At 43.4% G+C, this 22424-nt stretch overlaps 1 protein-coding gene across 1 annotated transcript; it reads left to right on the top strand.

The window, feature by feature from the left end:
* The first annotated feature begins 285 nt into the window (after positions 1-285).
* LOC124646475 (probable flavin-containing monooxygenase 1) lies at positions 286-2577 on the top strand. Its single transcript, XM_047186578.1, has 5 exons — positions 286-795; positions 977-1214; positions 1379-1554; positions 1648-2000; positions 2098-2577. The coding sequence occupies exons 1-5, from the start codon at positions 355-357 to the stop codon at positions 2447-2449; spliced, it is 1560 nt and encodes a 519-aa protein (XP_047042534.1). The 5' UTR covers positions 286-354; the 3' UTR covers positions 2450-2577.
* The last annotated feature ends 19847 nt before the right edge of the window (positions 2578-22424 follow it).

Genomic DNA, 22424 nt, shown 5'->3' with positions numbered 1-22424 from the left:
CCTCATCTTGTTTCCCATAAAGTTTGTTGTATACATCGGCTTTGATGCAGAGTCCCAAGCTTCCTTCCCTTCTTGAAAGAAAATAAGATGACTGATTATCACCGCCTACCATTATCCGGCAGAGATAATGCGTTTTCCTGAAGTTGTCTAGAACCGCCCCCAGATGACGCGCGTGACTTGTAGCATTGACCTATAGCAAGCCATGCTCTGTTTGCCACCTATAAATGCATGGCACCTCCCCTGTCAAAAAATTCAGAACACACGCCGCACCCACAGTGACACGCTCCGTCTTGTTCGTAGACCAGCTGCAGTAGTCCATAGCAAGATATTTTACAGATCTGCCGGCCGAGATCGATGGAGAGGAAGAGAGTGGCCATCGTCGGCGCCGGCGTGAGCGGCCTGGCGGCGTGCAAGCAATTGCTTGAGCGCGGGTGCCGGCCGGTCGTCTTCGAGGCCGACACCGTCCTCGGCGGCGTGTGGGCGCACACGCCGGAGTGCACCACGCTGCAGACGGCGCGGCCCATGTACCAGTACTCCGACTTCCCGTGGCCCGACTCCGTGACGGAGATGTTCCCGGACCACCGCCAGGTCATGGACTACCTCGGCGGCTACGCGCGCCATTTCGGCGTGCTCGACTGCGTCAAGTTTGGTCACCGGGTGCTCGGGATGGAGTACGTCGGCGTCAGCGAGAAGAAGGTGGCGGCGTCGGAGGAGTGGGGCGGGACCGGCGGGGCCTTCGGCTCTGGCGATGGCGAGTGGCGACTCGAGGTGGCCAACGCTGATGGAGATGTCCAGGTGAGAATTCGGCTCATAATGCTATAGTACGATATACAGAGATTTGTAGTTCTAAGTCGACTTAGAAATTATTTCTCCGAGTAAGATTCTTGGATTTTAGAATTGAAAATTTCTCCGAGCAAGAAACACTGGTTCCTAGTAATCATTATCTTTCTGTCCATCTTTCTATTTTCCTTCTCAGGCAGATATTGTAGATTTTGTGGTTCTTTGCATTGGGAGGTTTAGTGGTTTGCCCAACATACCAAGTTTCCCTTCAGGAAAAGGTCCGGAAGCATTTGATGGCCAGGTGATGCACTCTATGGACTACTCCCAAATGGGCAGCGAGAAAGCTAAAGATATGATGGAGGGCAAACGTGTTACCATAGTTGGATACCTAAAATCAGCACTTGACATTGCTGCCGAATGTGCAGCAGTGAATGGTATGAATGTGCAAGTCTTCTCATTTATGTTAACCAAATACTAGTACACTTGTTTCTTTTTCATCTTTAGAACACGTCTCCGCCATGATTATCTGCACCGTATATATTTCTTTCAATCTCTAGGTGAAAAATAGGGAACTCTAATATACTTATTGGTATTGTAGGTACTGAGCAACCATGCACAATGATAGTCCGAACAAAGCATTGGAACATACCAGACTACTACGCTTGGGGTGTCCACATATCAAAGCTGTATCTAAATCGCTTTGCTGAGCTCCTTATTCACAAGCCCGGTGAAGGCTTCCTCCTGAGCCTCTTGGCAACCACCTTAACTCCGTTGGTAGTGCAACGAAACATGCTACTCTCTCAAACTTAAGTTGTTCGCTTGTGTTTCAACTAAATCCAGAAATGCTGTCTTGTTTATTATGAGTAGAGGTGGATATTTACAAAATTCGCTGAGAGCTACTACTCCATTCCAATGAAGAAGTACGGCATGGTGCCTGACCATAGCCTTTTTGAGGCACTGGTGGCATGCTTGGTTGCCATTGCGCCCAAGGATCACTACAAGAGACTAGATGAAGGTAGCATTGTTCTGAAGCAATCAAAGACCTTTACCTTTTGCAAGGAAGGTGTGCTTCTTGAAGGTGAATCTTCACCAACAAGAAGCGACATTGTGATCTATGGAACTGGATACAAGGGTGATGAGAAGATCAATAATATGTTCAAATCAGAATACTTTCGGAGTATTGCAGTTGGGTCAACATCCACAACCTTACCTCTCTATAGGTTGGTTTACTGGACTAGATTTCTATATATATATATATATATATACTGTGCATTATTACATATTCTGAATTGTCTGTAAATTTCTCTGTTTTTGCAGGGAGTGCATACACCCTATGATCCCGCAGCTCGCGGTCCTCGGTTATTCAGAAAGCTTGTCAAATCTTTACACAACAGAAATTCGGGCCAAGTGGCTCACACATTTCATGGATGGTGGCTTTAGATTACCATCTATTAAAGCAATGCAAAAGGATGTTCTGGTGTGGGAAAAGTTCATGAAGCGCTATTCTCGCGGTTACTTCCGAAGGTCATGCATTAGCATCCTTAACATCTGGTACAACGATCAACTATGCAAGGACATGGGATGCAACCCAAGAAGGAAGAATGGCTTCTTCGCAGAGTTGTTCGAGGTTTATGGTCCCGGTGATTATGCCAATCTCCACCCTGAATAAACCTATCTGCCTTATGCACATCATGTATCCGCTTGTTTCGGTTCTTGCACGGTTTCTTGGTAAACCATTGGGTGCAACTTGTGAGCAACAACTCGTACAATATGAAAGTCTTATCCATGTTAATTTCAGTTAACTTTATGTTCGTTGTCAAAATAAAATTACCATTTGCACACAAAAATACCATTGGTGCTATGTTGCTTAATTAGCAGCTATGGAGTGTTCTTTTAGTAAAGAGAATATACTAAAATCAAGATGATACCAATTATATCTGGCATATGCACCAACACCATATCAAGAGCTAGTCAAGACATCGAGGATGCAGGCAACCAAAAAAAAGATATAAAAACAGATGCAACAAACATCAATATCAACCACAAAAGATAGAAAATCGAGGGTAAGAAGAGAGGTGCTCCAATCACAATGCCTTCAAGAAGGGAATGCGAACAACCCAAGACGACAACCTCGCTTGATCCAACCATGGAGGTCAAACCATGAGTTTTCACACTAAGAGTAGACTTTTTTTTTTAACAGGAAGGGTCCCGAAGGACCTAGGGTTTCATTTCTTCAGCGGTGGAGTACATTTTACAGATAAGGCCAGAAAGAAACAGAAAATTACAAGCCAGACCTTACAAAATGCACTGAGGATCTCAAGATAAAACTAGAAAAAGTAATCAGGTCCAACTCCTTCACCGCGTCGAAGCTCACCGGAGTCAACCTCTACACCGCCGCGAAGTTCTCCGTCGTGTTCTTGAGTTTCTTCAGAATCTTCGCTATCGAAACCAGCACGTGCGGTGCGCCGGCGGCGAGCCTTATCGATTTTGCTCTGTGTGATATCATCGTGAGCATCCTTGGAGGACGAACGGTATCCAGAGCCACTGCCGTGATGCGAAGATTTATCCTTCTTGTGGGTAATCTTATCGTCGATGATCCCAAGACTTTCCAAGGCGACCCGATGAACTGGCGCCATCGCGAGATGCGCGGTTTCTCCTTTGACTGTTTTGGGCATGAGGATGCCCGCTAAATCCATTGTCATGAAGGAGTTGGAGACGTTTGATGTGATCTCTCTTGTGTCCGCCTCCGAGAAGCGTGGGATGCGTGGGCGATATCTGTCTAGGGCCTGGTTGCTCTTTGAGGCGCTCCCGAGAGAAGATAGCTCCCTTCGTCGTTCACTTGATAGATCGGCTGCCTACCGGTGTCGATCAAGGTCAGCTCGCTCCTTGGCTAACCGCGAGCGGGTCTTCTCGAGAATAGCGTGCTAGGCGTTAAGGGTGTGTAATATCCCAGTATTTGGGGCTACAAAAAGAGAGGAAACAGATGTGTGCATTGCATTCATGCATAGAGAATCCGGGGAATTTTCGCGCTTTAAAGTAAAACAGTCACAGTAGCTGAAGTTTCACTTGACCTTGATGGAATTGAAGTAGATCATCAAGCCAAGTACTATAAACCTCAATGTGACCTTTGATAAAACCTTGTTTTGGGTAGAGATGATTTGATCTAAGGGGTTAGATTAAATGGAACTAAAATCAACACAAGCTAATCATTAAACCCCAGAGATGGGAGAGGCCTATAACCATCAAATAGATAATAATCAAACTCTAAGTTATTAACACTTAAAAGTTAAGAAACTACACTTGAGGTATAATTAATTCACTTTAAAACTTATTACCAAATATGGTAAAACACAAGGACCTAAGTGCATAAAAGCCACACATTCTGCTTTTAATCATAACTTATTAAATATGTGGAATATCACAAAACTAAATTCGTTTACATTACGAATTATAGTTCAAACTATTTGAATATAATAAACTATGAGTATTTTAAAACTCATATGATCATGCCTTGTTGAAATCAAACATCACCATTCAAAATTGGGGTATAATCCTTGTCTTTGACATTTTTATCCCAATTACAAAATAAATACAATCACATATGATATAGTGACTCACCCACAAGCATAAAATCATTCCCTAAATATTTAGTAACAAAAACCACTTGGCTATCCAAAAACAAATCACATGAGAGGATAATACCCATGCCACATAGGATGAAAATATCTACATAGCTTGCATCCTAAGCTATGCCACCTCATGCTTAAAGGATTGCTATAGATGAGAGCATGACAACCAAGCAGCTTACTCACCAAATCAAAACAAGAGTCACCCACCTATGTGTCATGATACTAGAGCTTGCTCAGGCCTATAAAAGGGAGCCTCACACTTTATCCATTTCATCATCTTGCACCATGATGCAAGAAAACCAACACATTGAGTCATTCCATAAAATAGTTAGGATCAAGATGAAGCAGCTAGGAGGTGGAGGCATGCCACAAGATGCAGGTTTATCAAAATTCCTGAAGAACAAGCTACAGAAGATAGCAAGGTAGAATTCTTAGGCAGACCACATAGTTAGATAATCACATCATCATTCCTTAAATAGAACCTTAGATTATAGACCAAGCCCTTGTGGAGTGAGATGGAAAATTGGTATAACCATATCCAAATACTCATAGTGATACTTCAGGAAGCCATACCATGCATGATCATCACAATTGGGTAATGATCATAGACTCTAAGAATTGGGAGTAGAAGCCATTGAGAATAAATTACTCATGATAATGTCATGACCATGTTTTGGAGAAATAGAAGAATAAGCTATAAGTTAAACCCTATATGATAAGTAGATATCATTCAGCACATGAAATTATAGGAAGATCATTAGTAAGCAACCCTAGGTTATATCTCAATCCTAACTTGTGAATCACTTGGTGATCATAAGTAGAATCCTATCTACATTCCTCAATTAAAGAAAACAAGAAAACCTTAGAGTTAAACCCTATACTTCATATGGTGAGAAACCATTCATCCATATAACCAAAGTTAACTATAAAAAGAACCAAACCACTTTAGTTACTTTAATGATAAATTTAGGATAATAATAGAAATCTATTTGTATAAGATAAAACTAATTCTCAAGTCCTTAGTAATTAAAGGAGAACAACAACTATCAAGCAAGTAATCACCTTGTCATGAATAGGGAAGATTAAACCCTAGCCAAGGCAATATGGTGTCATATCATCTCTATAACCAGAATTGCATCCTCATTAATATCTTATGCTTCAATTCTTGAACATAACACTACTAGGATTTTGCTTACCGCCGGCGCACAGATTTTTGCTACCGCCGGCACATTCGCATTCGCCAGCGATAACCTCGCCGATGGTAATGCCTTACTGCCGGCACCTTCATTTTCGCCGGTGGTAACATGCCGTTATCCCCGGCGTCTTCGCATATTCGCCGGGGGTATCTATTACCCCCGGCACATAAGCCATATTTGTATGCGCCGGCGGTACATATTTAAAGAAACAAAAAAAAAGAATTAAAATTAGTTACCCCTGGCAACCAAGGCTATGCGCCAGCGGTAATGAATTTAAGAAATAATAAAAAATATAGAAGTTACACAATGCAATCAGTCTGATGTAGCACAAATAAGCTGAACAGATAGAATGACATATTTGAAATACTTCTACATCAGGCCAGATTACAATTTTGCTCAGATTACAATTTTGCTCGGACGTGCTCCTCCGTACACATCAGTACATGTTCATCCCCCAATCCCCCTCTGTCCACATCAGGCCAGCACCTATACGTCCTCCTCCATCCTACATCATGATATATTAATTACTTGAGCGAGCATGTACTCACACGAGAGAGCAAGCAATTTTAGTAATTGGACTGGATAAGTGAACATGACAAAGTTTGACAGTGCAGTTTTGCACACACACAACCAAACAATGTCAGATTCAATGGCAAACAAGCAATGGTGAAAAGGGCAACTTCTATTTGGGTTTTTAACAAAATTCAAGCCACCAATTCTTAAAATAAATAGGACTTTGCGGATGTAAAAGTCGGAGATGAACCTGATGATACAATCTCAGGAATAACTTGCCTATGAATTATTAAGCAAGCAAGCATTGGTGCTACTTCTCCAATTACAAGTCAAGTACAAGCAAGTAAAGTAAAGAAAGCAAACGATCACATCTGAACATGGCAATGCAAATAGAGTAAAGAAATCTTATAATATGTATTATCATCTTATAAAGATTAGAACCAATCTTTGCAGTGAAAATGAGACACTACACTCAATCCTGCCACGAACTGGATGCACCTAGGTACACTTAGTAACCTTCCATGCATCCTGCAATACAGTATAGTTGCTGAACTAGCCTTTAAAATCCCTCCCAGGACTCAAACTACTAAACATGGACATGACAACACATTCCAGTACCAAACAGGGCTTATAGACAGGATATAGCATTGCAGAAGCAAATCTATCCGACAGCAGTAATATCACTGACCATATAGGCAGTTGAACTTAATACATCTTACTAATCACATTTACCCATCTGTAGCCAAACACAGGCATTACCTAGCAAACAGAGGCATAGGTTCAATCAACAAGACTCTTGTGAAACACAGGTATGACTTAGAGGATAAAAATCCACCTCGGCCGGAGAAGATGGATCAATTTAAATCAATTTAATTAGTTCATGAATAAACACACAACATTTGAATCAATTTAATTAGTTCATGAATAAACACACAACATTTGCTAAACGGTTGACAGCTCACTCTATGTCAGCACAACAACGTCAACTACGATACAAGAAGTGGTTTTGTTAATCATTTCCACATTCTACACATTGGTTACTTAACATTCTCACTGATATATAACAGAAATTGCAATGTCGTGATAGCGGAATGGTTGCAAGGTGGTTCCAAATTCTGACATAGAAATTCGAAATTTAAAACAAATCAGACTATGAGCTTATGAAATGTCCACTACTACCCTGAAGCCTAAGCTTTCTTGTACCAAAGTATGAGCTCAGGATTGTGCACAGATTCGAAGATTAATAGGTGGGGTGGGGGTGGGATTACCTTGAAACCCTTGTACACGAGTTCCTTCTTCCAGAGCTGGCCGAAGACCCACCAGACGCTCTCCATGTAGTTGAGGTCCATGGTCTTGTAGTCGTCCCTGAAGTCGATCCACCTCCGGGAGCGCGTGACGACGGCCTCCCACTCGGCGACGTACTTGGTGACGATGCCGCGGCAGGTCTCGGTGTACTTGCCGATGCCGAGGTCGAGCACCTGCTGGCGGTTGGTGATGCCGAGCGCCTTGTCGATCTCGAACTCGAATCAAATCGAGATCAGCAAAAAAAATTACTGGTTCGTTCTAGGGACTAGAGAGAGACAGAGAGAGGGAGGGAGGGAGGAAGGGAGAGAGAAGAGGAGAGGCGCCTCACCGGCCACACGGGGGCGGACTTGTTCCCGGCGAGGTCGGGGGAAGAGACCGCCGGAACGCATCACGTCGGAGTACTGCTGCGGCAGAATGGACTCGTGGAGGACGCCGGGAAGGAGGTCTCCCCGTGGCACGAGTTGCGCCTGCGCGTGGAGGACGACGGCAGCCAAAGCCCTCTATGGCCTGTGTCGTCACCGGCGCGTCCTGGTGGCCGGCTCGCCGGGCAGCCGCCCTCGGCCACGCGCGCGGATCTCGGGAGAAGGTTAAGAGAAGGCCAACGCTACGCGTCGGGCGGTGGATCTGGGAACAAAAATCGGTTGTCCTCCGCGCGCGATCCGACAGGCAGAATCAGTCGCATTAGGAAGTTTACATTATAGCGCCGGTTTTATGGAGAATCAACCCGCAGTACTGCCACCCTCCTTTTTCTGGAAACCAACCCGCAGTACCTCCCTAATGTGAAGAGTATTACAACAAAAATTATCTCTCCGCGTACAAAAAATATATACTATTACAACAAAAAGTCGCAATATTTTCAAAAAATAATGTCACAAATAAAGTGGTTAAACCAACAAATTGTTTTATTGGAGATCAATTTACAACAAAAGTAGCCATTATTATTAACAAAAACCGGAGACTATTACAACAAAAATCCATATGTTAAAAAAAAAGAAGAAAACATTAATCTATATCTATCTTTACCTACTAACTAGGACAATGCCCGCGCGTTGCCGCAGAAGAAAAAAGAATTATTGATTTAGAAAAAATGAAATTCTCATTAGCAACATATATCTAGAACATGTTACAGTTACATATTGTCATCAATCTTTATAATTCACAAAGTTTCATCGGTCTTTATAACAGTTGACATGCATGTTTTCTTTATAACATTTTACAATTATATATTATCGTCAGTCTTTATAATTCACACAGTGTCGTCAGTCTCTCCAAAAAACATCTAGGTTACATACAAATACTAATAAAATTTGACCCATTTAATATTTTTGAAATATAACTCGGCCTCCCACCCGTAGTTTTTGCAGAATAGACAAATGTCAATCTCAAATTCCAATCCTCATCCTCAACTGCCAGAGGGGAGACCCAGTGGAGCTCCTAGCGACGGGCATGAACCACCTGATTTCTTCCTTGTGCACGCCGCTAGGGCTAAATTATCGCTCGCTGCATGAACAACCGTTTTGGTATGGAGAAGTTTATTTCTTTCTAATCTGATCTTTGTGAGGTGGCTTATTGATTCTGGGAAGTTTGACGTATTTATACCGGTTGAACTTCTTATAATATAGCGAGGTGGGACTATTGACCACAAATAATTACTGTGTCGCTGCTTTTGGACGGGACGCAGTTCAGGAGGAGTTTGCGGTGCATACCAGGCCCACCAAACACAGCAACGAGCCCGGTGGCCCATGCCGATTATAGGCAGAAGCAGCTCAGCAGCTCTTCCAGCTAGCAACTGTCAATTACACACGAGCAATTAGCTCCTGCATTTGATACAACAACTTGGCTTACATGCATTCCAGAGCAGCTACTCGTGGCAGCTAACTGCATCTCTCCCAATATTCAGCAGGCAATTCAGGAGAAGATTCAGGATATGTACGTTTACGTGTAGCTTAGAAACTGCATCATCATTATTTTTAGCTGGTACGGGACTACTTCAGCCCGGCCCGCATCTCGTTGAGAAGAAAGCTGGCGCCCTCGCCATGGAGGGCTGAGCTCGGGCGTGACGCGGCTGACGCTGGCGCTGGCCCGGCGGCGGGAGACGCGCAGGAGGTGCTTGCGGCGGCTTCCTGGCCGGAGGGACGCTGCCGGCGGCGGGAAACGCGCGTAGAACGACGATTGCTCGCGGCGGAAGGCGCGGAGCGTTCGACGGCGCCCCTGCAGATGCTCCACGGCGTCGCGCGCGGCCTGGAGCTTCCGTGCGGCCGCGGCCGCGCCCCTGCAGACGCTCGGCGGCGTCTCCTGCGGACGACGAGGGCGCTCCTGCACGCTCGATGGCGTCGGTTACTTGGCCCCCTGCAGACGCTCGGCGGCGTCGCCTGCGGACGACGACGGCGCCTCTGCACGCTCGACGGCGTAGATTGCTTGGCCCCCAGACGCTCGGGGGCGTCTCCCTGCGGATGACGACGACGCCTCTGCACGCTCAATCGCGTCGGTTGCTTGGCCTTGCAGATGTTGTCGCTGACGGCGCGGCGTGTTGTTCGTACGGTTAGACGGATTGTTCGGGATGTGAAAAGAACAGAACGAAACGGTATGTAATGGCATGGTGCGTATTATGTACTGCGGTGGGAGGGCAAAACGGTCCGAAAAATTGTTGGACGAAAAATCTGGCAGAAACCTTAGCTCCTTTATTATTAGGTATAGACTAGCAAAAGTGCCCGTGCGTTGCGACGAAAAAAAAACTTCATCACATTTTTTTGCGAGTAAAAAAAACACGAGCTCCTAGTTTGTGAATCTTCATCACGAAGATACACCATCATCCACTTCTACATTGGTGACGCCTAAGTCTTCGCCAACACCATCGAAGTTGGAGGAGAGGCACCAGATGAAAATAAGGAGTGAAATAAATCTTGCTCCCTCTCACCCGCTTGTATGCACCATCGAGGTCGTCAAGGTCAGAAAATAATCACGAGCGACTTTGATTGTTTGATTACCATCTTTGGTATGAGAGCAGATATCTTTTTTTTATTAGATGATGAAGGGATATCCAAATCATTTTCTACCACTTGGATATAGAGGCAACTTCCATTCCTTCCCAAGGCTAATCATTGTAGCAATTTAGATCTCCTTGTGTTAGGAAGCATACTTCCATGAAACTTTATAGAGTTCTCTTCATCATTTAATATATGTAGAAAATGGCATTGCATCTATTTTATGATCAAGAAAAATTAACAAAAGGGTACATATTGTTGTCGACATCTATGTGAATATGCTGTTAAAAATATTACTATATTATGATTGTTCCTAGGTAAAGATAAGATATATGGGACTAAGCAAATAAATCATTACAAAACATAGCAGTAGCTGCTGTAGATGCCTATCACTTCCGAGCTCCTAGTTTGTGAATCATCATCATGCTGCAAGCGTTGCCACTCTTAGTTTTGTAATCATCATCAAGCTGCAAGTAAAAGGGCAACTCAGTTCTATGAGTTGTACGAATATTGTGCCTATTATACCAACTGAACTGAAACCTCCAAAACTGATTCACCTTCATTATACCGCTTTGTATCGCTCTGCCACCATGCCACCATTTATGCACCTCTCTGAAAAATATGCACCAGAGTTTCTTTTTCTAGTCTTATTCTGATGACTATTCACATGCAGATAAACACACAGTGCTTTATTGGGTCACATATTTTCCTCGTACAACTCTATATATAGCAGCAGTGATGGTTGATCAGAAGAGAAAGAAATATGCAAACCAGTAGCTGTGGAAGCTATCGGGGAGCACACAGAGATCAGTCAGACAGAGAGCATAGCACAACACTCTCTGGCACTGTGTGTAGTTTGCATCGCCTTGTACCCTCGATCGGGTGGCCGAAGTCGCTGGCTAGGAAGCAGAACTGGTGCGCTGTCTCGGTGATTCGCGGCCGCACCACAATGTTGTAGCTCGCGTTGTCAGGCTTTACGTCCTCGACCACGCTATCATGGCTGCCGGCGATCGTCTCTCCGTCCTCCCCGACGATGTGCTCCAGCACATCGTGTCCTTCACGCTGATAAGGGGGAAGCCGCCGTCAGAGCTCATCTGCTGCAGACTCGAGCGATCGCTGTCGTCCGCGTTTTTGGCTTTCCCGCGCCTCAAGGATCTGAGGACGCAGTAATAATTCCTACTTGTAGGGTTTTCTCCCGGCGGTTGTCGACGAAGCGCCGGTGATCACCAGCCTAGCGCTAGTGGGGTCACCCTTCTGCGCCAGCACGAGGGCACTCAAGCAGCACGTGAACGGCATCGAGGACATTGTCAGCGATGACAAGGAGGAACTCGACGGGTTCATCCTGATCACCTTACCGGTCCTCAAACTTTAGAGACACCGTAGCTTATATGTGATACCAGGACAATCCAATCCTTCTACTACACGGAAAACATACCGTACATGAGTTCGCGTGCAAGAGTCCTTTGGCAAGAGTCGATGAGAGTCTTTGTATACTACGGAGTACTACGTATACAGGAAGCATGTCGTACGTGAGTTGGCGTGCAAGAGGTGGTCCTCTGACAGGAGATGAGAGGCGACAGATGAGTTGGAAGGTGACACCATCACGCAAAGAGATCTAGCCTTAGTTTTGCACGTCCAGAGATTCACGCTAGCTCTATCTTAGTTTGAGTTCCCTTCGGTTGCTCGCTACATGGATTGGCTGGGCCGGGCCAAGTGAACGAATACAAAACGTTAAATAGCAAGCGACGACGGACGAAACTAAAAAAGCGTGAGGGACGACGGAAACTGAACGGACCAAACCACGGAAACGTTTCTCCCTTTATTATTATATAAGGTATAGATATAGATTAGGTATAGATAAAGGAAGTAAGGTTTCTCCCTCAATTTTTCGTCCAACTTAAAGTTGCCCCTGATTTTTAATAAAAATAACCGATTATGCCACCGATTAAGTTGAAAACGTTTCGCAGCCTTGCTTCCCGACCCGACGATGTGTTTTTATGTTTGTCCTCCCTTTGGTACCGCAGCGAGCCAGCGAACCTTCTCTTATGGGCCGCGAGCAACAAATTAACCGGGCCCCAAAATCAACGAAAACCATACACAAATAGTTACACGGGGATCAAACTCACGACGTATTTTGTACTAAATAATCCCACCTTGCTTCCTTACACCGAGTTCGACCGATTTATATACGTTTGCAAATTGTCTAGGATCACAAGTTGCCTTGGCAAGCAACATGCAGTTGGAATCAACGAGCAATGGAATGGGTGGAGTTGGCTTACAGTGTCGAACAAGAGAAGAGAGATAGCAGGAACCGGCTGCAGGAATACATAATTGGGGAATTGAGCAAGGTAAGAAAGAGAGCTTGGGGTGCGGCGGCGCACCTCTGTAGAGGGATGAGGCATGAACCAACGGCAGCCAGAGATACCGACCGCGGCGACGCCGGATCTGTGGGGCGCTCATCCTTTCGAGTGGCGAGCATGGTCGCAGCGACCTCGCCGGAGGGTGACGAGGTCGTGCAGTCCGCCGGCTGGGCGCCTGGGTGGAGCCCTGCGAGGTTGAGGAGCGGGCCCGGGATGCAGTCGTCGCCTGGGTAGGATTCATGGCCAGACTGGTTCTGTGGTTTGAGATAGGGAAGGAGATAACGAGGGGAGTTTAAGGGCACGCATGTGCCGCCTCCCCCGGGGGGACACGAGTATTTTCATCAAAGTTAGGTAAGATGAATTATCCCAGACTAGGATTTTCAAAAGCAATCTTCTGCTCCAACATGACATAACATTTGTGTATCATTCAAAAGCGAAGTAAGTTTAGAATTACATGGATCGATCGATTTTGGGGCAAAATTTAGTCGCGCTATTTTAGAAGTTGATTTTTTTTCTTATCTCATTACAACGCATGGGCTATTTGGGGCTTCATCAAATGTGATGCACGACGACATGGCCTCGACTCTAAAAACAGAGACACACAGGATGGTGGTGGTGTGTCTTTGACCTCCTCACAAGGATGCAACCCCGACAGCGCACACAGCAGCAGAGGGCGTGGCCTCGACCTCCTGGCACACGGATTAATTTATAACCGTTGGAGTCTGCTCGTGTATCTCTACCGTATACTATTTGTTACTATGGATATACTACTATATACTATTGGTTGTTACAAAAATATTAGGAAAAGGGCTCCGACCTGAAGGTAGTTATATCCTCATAAAAATGTTTTACCGCGCCACTAAAATACTGATTTACGATGGCTAAATTTTTCATGGTCTACAAAACGTTCAATAAAACATAAGATCCAAAGGTTGTTAGGCCTGGTAAGGATATGTCGGCAAGAATCAAAATTAACGTGGTGGCTGACATCGGTACATGAAATTTCTTCATGCGTGAATGAGATTTATGAATATAATAGACCACTGAAAATTAGAAAAAAAACATATTCCAATCGTAGTCGCGTTCCACTGTGAATTAGTAAATATTAATCCGCCGCAACGCGCGGGCATATTTCCTAGTCTATATCTATCCCTAATAATAAAGAAAATAAGGCTTCTTGTTCGTCCGTTTGTTTATGCCCCTGATTATCGTTGAAATTACATGTGCTGCCACCGCCTATGTCTCAACGAAACGTTACTTTCTGTTGACCCAGAGCGCATCCTCTCGCTCGCGTCTTCGCCTTCCGTCCTCCTGCGTCCACCGCCCCCGTGCTCCTGCTTACCGTCGGACCTGGCCGACCTCCCTTCGCTGCTCTGCTTCCCTCGGCTTCATGATGCCATCTCTATACCACTAGGGAAGAGGTGAGTCGCCCCTACCCCGACCAACTCTACTCTGGCTACCCAACCCTTGCTCGCGGCCGCCGGCCAAAGGTCGACGAGAAAGGAGGTACGCGGTGGCGCCTGATCTCCAGGCGTATGCCTGATCTACATGAATCTTATCCCCCTCACTTCTGCTGCTAGAGATGCAGCTGGAGGCTTGTGGCTGCCTCCTGGATCTGCTACGTTATTGGGGATTTTTCTTGTCCGGCAGATGGGATGAGCTTAGGACTGGATCTGTTTTTTTAGTTGGGACTTGATGTTATTTTGTGTTCTCGGGTGAAGAATGGAGCGTTGGGTCAAAGATTTATTTGTTTATATCAATTGTTTGCTCACAATCTACATCCAATGTTCTTCTTCTTCTTGGATCCAAAATTCCCCAGGCTGCCTCTACCAAAACTGTTCTTCTTTATACTGTCACTGCCTCACTGCTCGGATCAGAATCTACCATTCCCATGAATTGAACCGTGATACAGTACCGAAGATTAGTGAGCCTCTCCGAACATTGCAGGCTCTGGCACAAAACGGCACAATGGTCACCATGCTCGACAAGAGCTTCAGCAGTTCGGCTATGTCAAGTTCCTGCAGCTGCAAGTCAAGTCGCGTATTTCTCTCAACGTGGTGGGGGCATCTGCTATATTACTAACCAAATTATGTTACATCGATCAATTGGCCTGTGAAAGTCTGATATGATCGAATTGCAGGTGCTTCTTACGGACGAGTTGTGGTCAGAGCAAGACAAGACAGCTCGTGAGATCGCCCAGGTGAAGGAGGGCGCTAAACTGAAATAGCTAGCTAGAAGGGAAAGATCTTCTTTTTATAGTAGAAGAGAAAGTAAGTTACAGTACTTAGCTAGCCTCTGCATCAAACACAACGTACACCTCATATGGGAATTGGTAATCACCTCGCTGGAAGAAACTCATGTTGATCGTCACCAACTCACCATTATATACCTTTTTAGGGACTTAGCTAGCGTAACATATACCTGATGTACAAGAGAAGAGATGAGCGGTTTAACATTTTGTTAAATCCAAAAGCTGTGACATCTTCTCCTCTGTACTAGAACTCATGCTACTAAAATGTACGATATTAGCTAATTTTGATTGCTACCTGGCATACAGAATCAGGGATTTTCATAGCAAACAACGAGATATAGAATAAACACGGTGTATGTTGTAAAAAACAGTAGGGGTCAGCTACTGGCTGATTACAAATGAATATAGTTCAAAGTAATTGCGCAAATCTAAAATCAGGATTCGACATCCAAGATCAGCTTGGGAAACCAATATAATTGCATAATGTGTTTTCTGAGCTTTCAAAGATAATTACAATGCAACGTTCTATTCGGAGAATATACTATTTTTAATCAACAAATAGTGTGAACATGTATACAAATAAAAAAAATACCGTAGCAACGCATGGGAAAATTTCCTTGAACTTTTTGATAATTAAATTTTTTATTCAAAAAATACATACACATGTCCTTGATACTCGTTCGAAGTTTTGGTAGAAATTGCGTTGAATTTTGAGCTACAGAAAAACCAATTTGTGTCTGTATATAGGGATAGAAAACTCACTTTTTTATTAGATTTTTTTGTAGCTTACAATAGAACAAAATTTTCGCCAAAATGCTTTAAAATATCTATATGTATGGATGCTTTTGTTTCAGATTTTTTTGAAATATATTTTCTCAAACTTTATGAAAAAAAGGGGAGCATGGTGGTGTTGCAGGGCTTTAGTACATATTTCTTTATTTCAAATGCAATTTTTGATGCTATGCATGGTTTGTGGATATTTATACACGCCATCCTTGAACTATCATGGCAACCATGTCGCACTAAATCTTTTTTCGGATTTTGAAGACTAATGAGGACCAACTTAATTAAAATGGTAGTAGTGTTGAATACATCAACAATTTTGCTCGCTCTCCCGCCGCAACGCGCGGGCATTGTCCTAGTTTGTTACATATTGAATTACAACAAAAGTCACCAACTTTTTTTACAAAAAGTCACAAACGATTACAATAAAAAATCAATATGTTTGCAAAAATGATGCAAAGTGGTCAAGCGATATTTAATTTGCTACAGATTGAATTACAATAAAAATCACCTACTATTTTATCCAAAAGTCACAAATGGTTACAACAAAAAAAATCACTTTATTAGCATCAACAAAAAAAATAAAAAAAATGTTGTCTCTTTACAACAATTGTTAACAACAAATCGTAAAAAATTACGGATTGTTTACAACAAAAAGTTCATCATCTCACTCATGTGTTTTGCAGCAAAACCATTGTTGGGTCGAAAAAACAGGCCCATTAAGCCGAAGCGGGAGCGAGGCCGGACGACCGATCGCTGGCGAGCGATCGGTCGCCGGATTGTAAGCGTTTTCCTTAAGAGAATGCGTGGTGAGGGAAGGAGCAGGAACGAGTGGTAAGGATAAGGAGAATGGCTTGATGGGCTAGCGCGATATACCCCCGGCGAACGAGGCTTAAATTCGCCAGGCATAATGGGCGGATCATTCAGGGGCTCGCGGCCCACGCCAGCTCACTTTACCTCCGGCGCGGGTAAATCGGTTTTGCCGGCGGTAGTAAACTTACCCCCGGCATTTCCGAGACAAACTCGCCGGCGGTAACAAGAGGACAATCCAGGTGCTCTCAGCCCACCTTACCTCCGGCTGTTGCAATCTCGATTCGTCGGCGGTAAGTGCCCTATCCCCGGCGACCCCAAACCAACTCGCCGGCGGTAACGTGAGGATGGCCTAAAATGCCTTACCGCCGGCCACTTCGAACTAGACTCGCCTGCGGTAATAAGTGCGGCTATAAGCCTTTTTCTAGTAGTGTAAGAAGAACCTTGTGCTACATTTTATAATTAAAACCATAGGTATGGTGATCAACCACTTATCCTATTAACCAAGATCAAACTATGATGAGAGTGGCATTACTCTAAGTATTTCAAGGTGCTATTAAAATACAATAATAGTGCTAACCATGAAATAGGGCTATAATTAAACTTACACGATCTGAATAAACAAGTGTTCACATAAAATCATATGCAGGTGAATAAATTCTCAAATCAAGAGATCCAGTCCTAATGATACCTTCTAAAATCCTTGGGGTAGATTATTAACTCTACTAATTTAAAACAGAATTGATTCTATAAGAAAAAGGAAATCCAAATGAATATATAAAACCATACCTAAAAGAAAATTGCAATAAAGCTTAAATATGTTAAATCTTTATTTAAAACAACAAGACATGTAATTACCATTGCTGTTAAATCCTATTTAAAATAGGTAGCAACATCTGCAAGCATAATTGAAATTCAAATTTGAATTCAACAAATGAAATTGAAAACATAAAATAAAAACAGAAAAGAAAAAGAGAGAAGAGAGGTGCTTACCAGGGCTGGCCGCAGAAGCCCAGCAGGAGTCCACCAACGCGGCCCAAGCCACCAACCAGGAGCAGCCCACTAAGCAGCCCACGTACCCCTTCGTCAAAATAACGACGAGGAGTTCATCCTCATCCTCTCCAACGCGCATGGAGGACATCACGACGGCGTGCTCGTCTTTTGCTCGTCGCTGGCGACCCCTCCTTGCTCGACTGCGTGACTGATGACGCGTGAAGCACACGTCCGTTGGGAACCCCAAGAGGAAGGTGTGATGCGTACAGCAGCAAGTTTCCCTCAGTAAGAAACCAAGGTTATCGAACCAGTAGGAGATGAAGGCCACGTGAAGGTTGTTGGTGAAGGAGTGTAGTGCGGCGCAACACCGGAGATTCCGGCGCCAACGTGGAACCCGCACAACACAATCAAAATACTTTGCCCCAACTTAACGAGTGAGGTTGTCAATCTCACCGGCTTGCTGTAAACAAAGGATTAAACGTATGGTGTGGAGAATGATGTTTGTTTGCAAAGAACATCAGGGAACAATGATTGCAGTAGATTGTATTTCAGATGTAAAAGAATGGACCGGGGTCCACAGTTCACTAGTGGTGTCTCTCCAATAAGATAAATAGCATGTTGGGTGAACAAATTACAGCTTGGGCAATTGACAAATAGAGAGGGCATAGCAATGCACATACATATCATGATGACTAATATGAGATTTACTTAGGGCATTACGACAAAGAACATAGACCGCTATCCAGCATGCATCTATGCCTAAAAAGTCCACCTTCGGGTTAGCATCCGCACCCCTTCCAGTATTAAGTTGCAAACAACAGACAATTGCATTAAGTACTATGCGTAATGTAAATAATACAAATATCTTTAGACAAAGCATTGATGTTTTATCCCTAGTGGCAACATCACATCCATAACCTTAGAACTTTCTGTCACTGTCCCAGATTCAATGGAGGCATGAACCCACTATCGAGCATAAATACCCCCTTTTGGAGTCACAAGTATCAACTTGGTCAGAGTCTCTACTAGCAACGGAGAGCATGCAAGATCATAAACAACACATATATGATAGATCAATAATCAACTTGACATAGTATTCCATATTCATCGGATCCCAACAAACACAACATGTAGCATTACAAATAGATGATCTTGATCATGATAGGCAGCTCACAAGATCTAAACATGATAGCACAAGAGGAGAAGACAACCATCTAGCTACTGCTATGGACCCATAGTCCAAGGATGAACTACTCACGCATCAGTCCGGAGGCGGGCATGGTGGTGTAGAGCCCTCCGGTGATGATTCCCCTCTCCGGCAGGGTGCCGGAGGCGATCTCCTGAATCCCCCGAGATGGGATTGGCGGCGGCGGTGTCACAGTAACTTTTCTCGTATCGTGGCTCTCGGTACTAGGGTTTTCGCGATGGAGAGATTAAATAGGCGGAGGGGCAGAGTCGGGGGACGCTCGAGGGGCCCACCCCATAGGGCGGCGCGGCCAAGGGTGGGGCCGCGCCCCCCTAGGGTTTGGCCGCCTCGTCGCCCCTCTTCGTCTCCTCTTCGGACTTCTGGAAGGCTCCGTGGAAAATAAGACCGTGGGCTTTTGTTTCGTCCAATTCCGAGAATATTTTTTGTGTAGGATTTCTGAAACCAAAAACAACAGAAAACAGGAACTGGCGCTTCGGCATCTTGTTAATAGGTTAGTGTCGGAAAATGCATCAAAATGATATAAAGTGTATATAAAACATGTGAGTATTGTCATAAAACTAGCATGGAACATAAGAAATTATAGATACGTTTGAGACGTATCAAGCATCCCCAAGCTTAGTTCCTACTCGCCCTCGAGTAGGTAAACGATAACAAGGATAATTTCTGAAGTGACATGCCACTATCATAATCTTGATCAATACTATTGTAAAGCATATGAGATGAACGAAGTGATTCAAAGCAATGGTAAAGATAATGACTAAACAACTGAATCATATAGCAAAGAATTTTCATGAATAGTACTTTCAAGACAAGCATCAATAAGTCTTGCATAAGAGTTAACTCATAAAGCAATAAATTCTTAATAGAAGGTTTTGAAGCAACACAAAGGAAGATTTAAGTTTCAGTAGTTGCTTTCAACTTTCAACATGTATATCTCATGGATAATTGTCAAGACAAAGTAGTATGATGAATGCAAATAAGCAAGTATGTAAGAATCAATGCACACAGTTGACACAATTGTTTGCTTCTAAGATGGAAAGAAGTAGGTAAACTGACTCAACATAAAGTAAAAGAAAGGCCCTTCGCAGAGGGAAGCAGGGATTACTCATGTGCTAGAGCTTTTTATTTTGAAAACATGGAAACAATTTTGTCAACGGTAGTAATAATTCATATGTGTTATGCATAAAACATCCTATAAGTTGCAAGCCTCATGCATCGAATACCAATAGTGCTCGCACCTTGTCCTAATTAGCTCGGATTTCCATGGATTATCATTGCATTACATATGTTTCAACCAAGTGTCACAAAGGGGTACCTCTATGTCACCTGTACAAAGGTCCAAGGAGATAGATCACATTTGATTTCTCGTTTTTGATAGATCTCAACTTGAGGACATCCATACCGGGACAACATAGAAAACAGATAATGGACTCCTCTTTAATGGTTAAGCATTCAACAACAGATAATATTCTCATAAGAGATTGAGGATTAATGTCCAAGATGAAACTTCCACCATGATACATGGCTTTGGTTGGCGGCCCAATGTTCTTCTCTAACAATATGCATACTCAAACCATTTAATCATGGCAAATCTCCCTTACTTCAGACAAGACGAACATGCATAGCAACTCACATGATATTCAACAAAGGTGTAATAGGTTGATGGCGTCCCCAGAAACATGGTTACCGCTCAACAAGCAACTTATAAGAAATAAGATACATAAGCGACATATTCTTTACCACAATAGTTTTTAAGCTACTTTCCCATGAGCTATATATTGCAAAGACAAGGAATGAAATTTTAAAGGTAGCACGCAAGCAATTTACTTTGGAATGGCAGAAAAATACCACATAGTAGGTAGTTATGGTGGACACAAATGGCATAAGTTTTGGCTCAAGGTTTTGGATGCACGAGAAGCATTCCCTCTCAGTACAATGCTTTAGCTAGCTAGGTTGTTTGAAGCAAACACAAGTATGAACCGGTACAACAAAACTTACATAAGAACATATTGCAAGCATAATAAGACTCTACACTGTCTTCCTTGTTGTTCAAACACTTTTACCAGAAAATATCTAGACTTTAGAGAGACCAATCATGCAAACCAAATTTCAAGAAGCTCTATAGTAATTCTCCACTAATAGGTTCAAACGACATGATGCAAGAGCTTAAACATGATCTATTTGAGAGCTCAAAACAATTGCCAAGTATCAAATTATTCAAGATAATATACCAATTACCACATGAAGCATTTTCTGTTTCCAACCAAATAGCAATAAACGAAGTGGTTTTCAACCTTCGCCATGAACATTAAAAGTAAAGCTAAGAACACCAGTGTTCAATATGAAAAAGCGGAGCGTGTCTTTCTCCCACACAAGGAAGGCTAGGATCCGAATTTATTCAAACAAAAACAAAAATAAAAGCATACAAACGCTCCAAGTAAAGCACATAAAATGTGACGGAATAAAAATATAGTTTCACTAGAGGTGACCTGATAAGTTGTTGATGAAGAAGGGGATGCCTTGGGCATCCTGATGTCTACGGGTGCTTCTATTCTTGTAGACAGTGTTGGGCCTCCAAGAGCAGAGATTTGTAGAACAGCAGCAAGTTTCCCTTAAGTGGATCACCCAAGGTTTATCGAACTCAGGGAGGAAGAGGTCAAAGATATCCCTCTCATGCAACCCCGCAACCACAAAGCAAGAAGTCTCTTGTGTCCCCAACACACCTAATAGGTGCACTAGTTCGGCGAAGAGATAGTGAAATACAAGTGGTATGAATGAATATGAGCAAGTAGTAACGGCGCCGGAAAAGTGCTTGCTGGCGTGCGAGTTGATGGTATTAATATTGCAGGAAGTAAAGATGCGAGTAAAACAAGTAAACAAACAGCGATAGCGATATTTAGGAACAAGGCCTAGGGATCATACTTTCACTAGTGGACACTCTCAACATTGATCACATAACAGAATAAATAGATAGATGCTAGACTCTACACTCTCTTGTTGGATGATGAACACCACTAACCGTGTAGGATTACACGAACCCTCAATGCCGGAGTTAACAAGCTCCACAATATTCAATGTTCATGTTTAAATAACCTTAGAGTGCATGACAGATCAACATAACCAAACCAAGTACTAACATAGCATGCACACCGTCACCTTCACACTACGAAAGGAGGAATAGATCACATCAATACTATCATAGCAATAGTTAACTTCATAATCTACAAGAGATCACAATCATAGCCTACGCCAAGTACTACACGATGCACACACTCGTCACCATTACACCGTGCGGGAGGAATAAACTACTTTAATAGCATCACTAGAGTAGCACACAGATAAATTGTGATACAAAACACATTGCAATCATAAAGAGATATAAATAAGCACTTCACTATGCCATTCATAACAATGAATAAGTATTCTGTGAAATATAGACTAAGAGACCCACACGGTGCACACACTCGTCACCTTTACACACGTGGGACAAGGAGTCTCCTGGAGATCACATAAGTAAAATCCACTTGACTAGCACAATGACATCTAGATTACAAGCATCATCATATGAATCTCAATCATGTAAGGCAGCTCATGAGATTATTGTATTGAAGCA

Source organism: Lolium rigidum, chromosome 4 (assembly GCF_022539505.1).
Source record: "Lolium rigidum isolate FL_2022 chromosome 4, APGP_CSIRO_Lrig_0.1, whole genome shotgun sequence".
Lineage (NCBI taxonomy): Eukaryota > Viridiplantae > Streptophyta > Magnoliopsida > Poales > Poaceae > Lolium > Lolium rigidum.
Note: the sequence above shows the minus strand (reverse complement) of the source record. Positions and strands in the feature narration are given on the sequence as shown.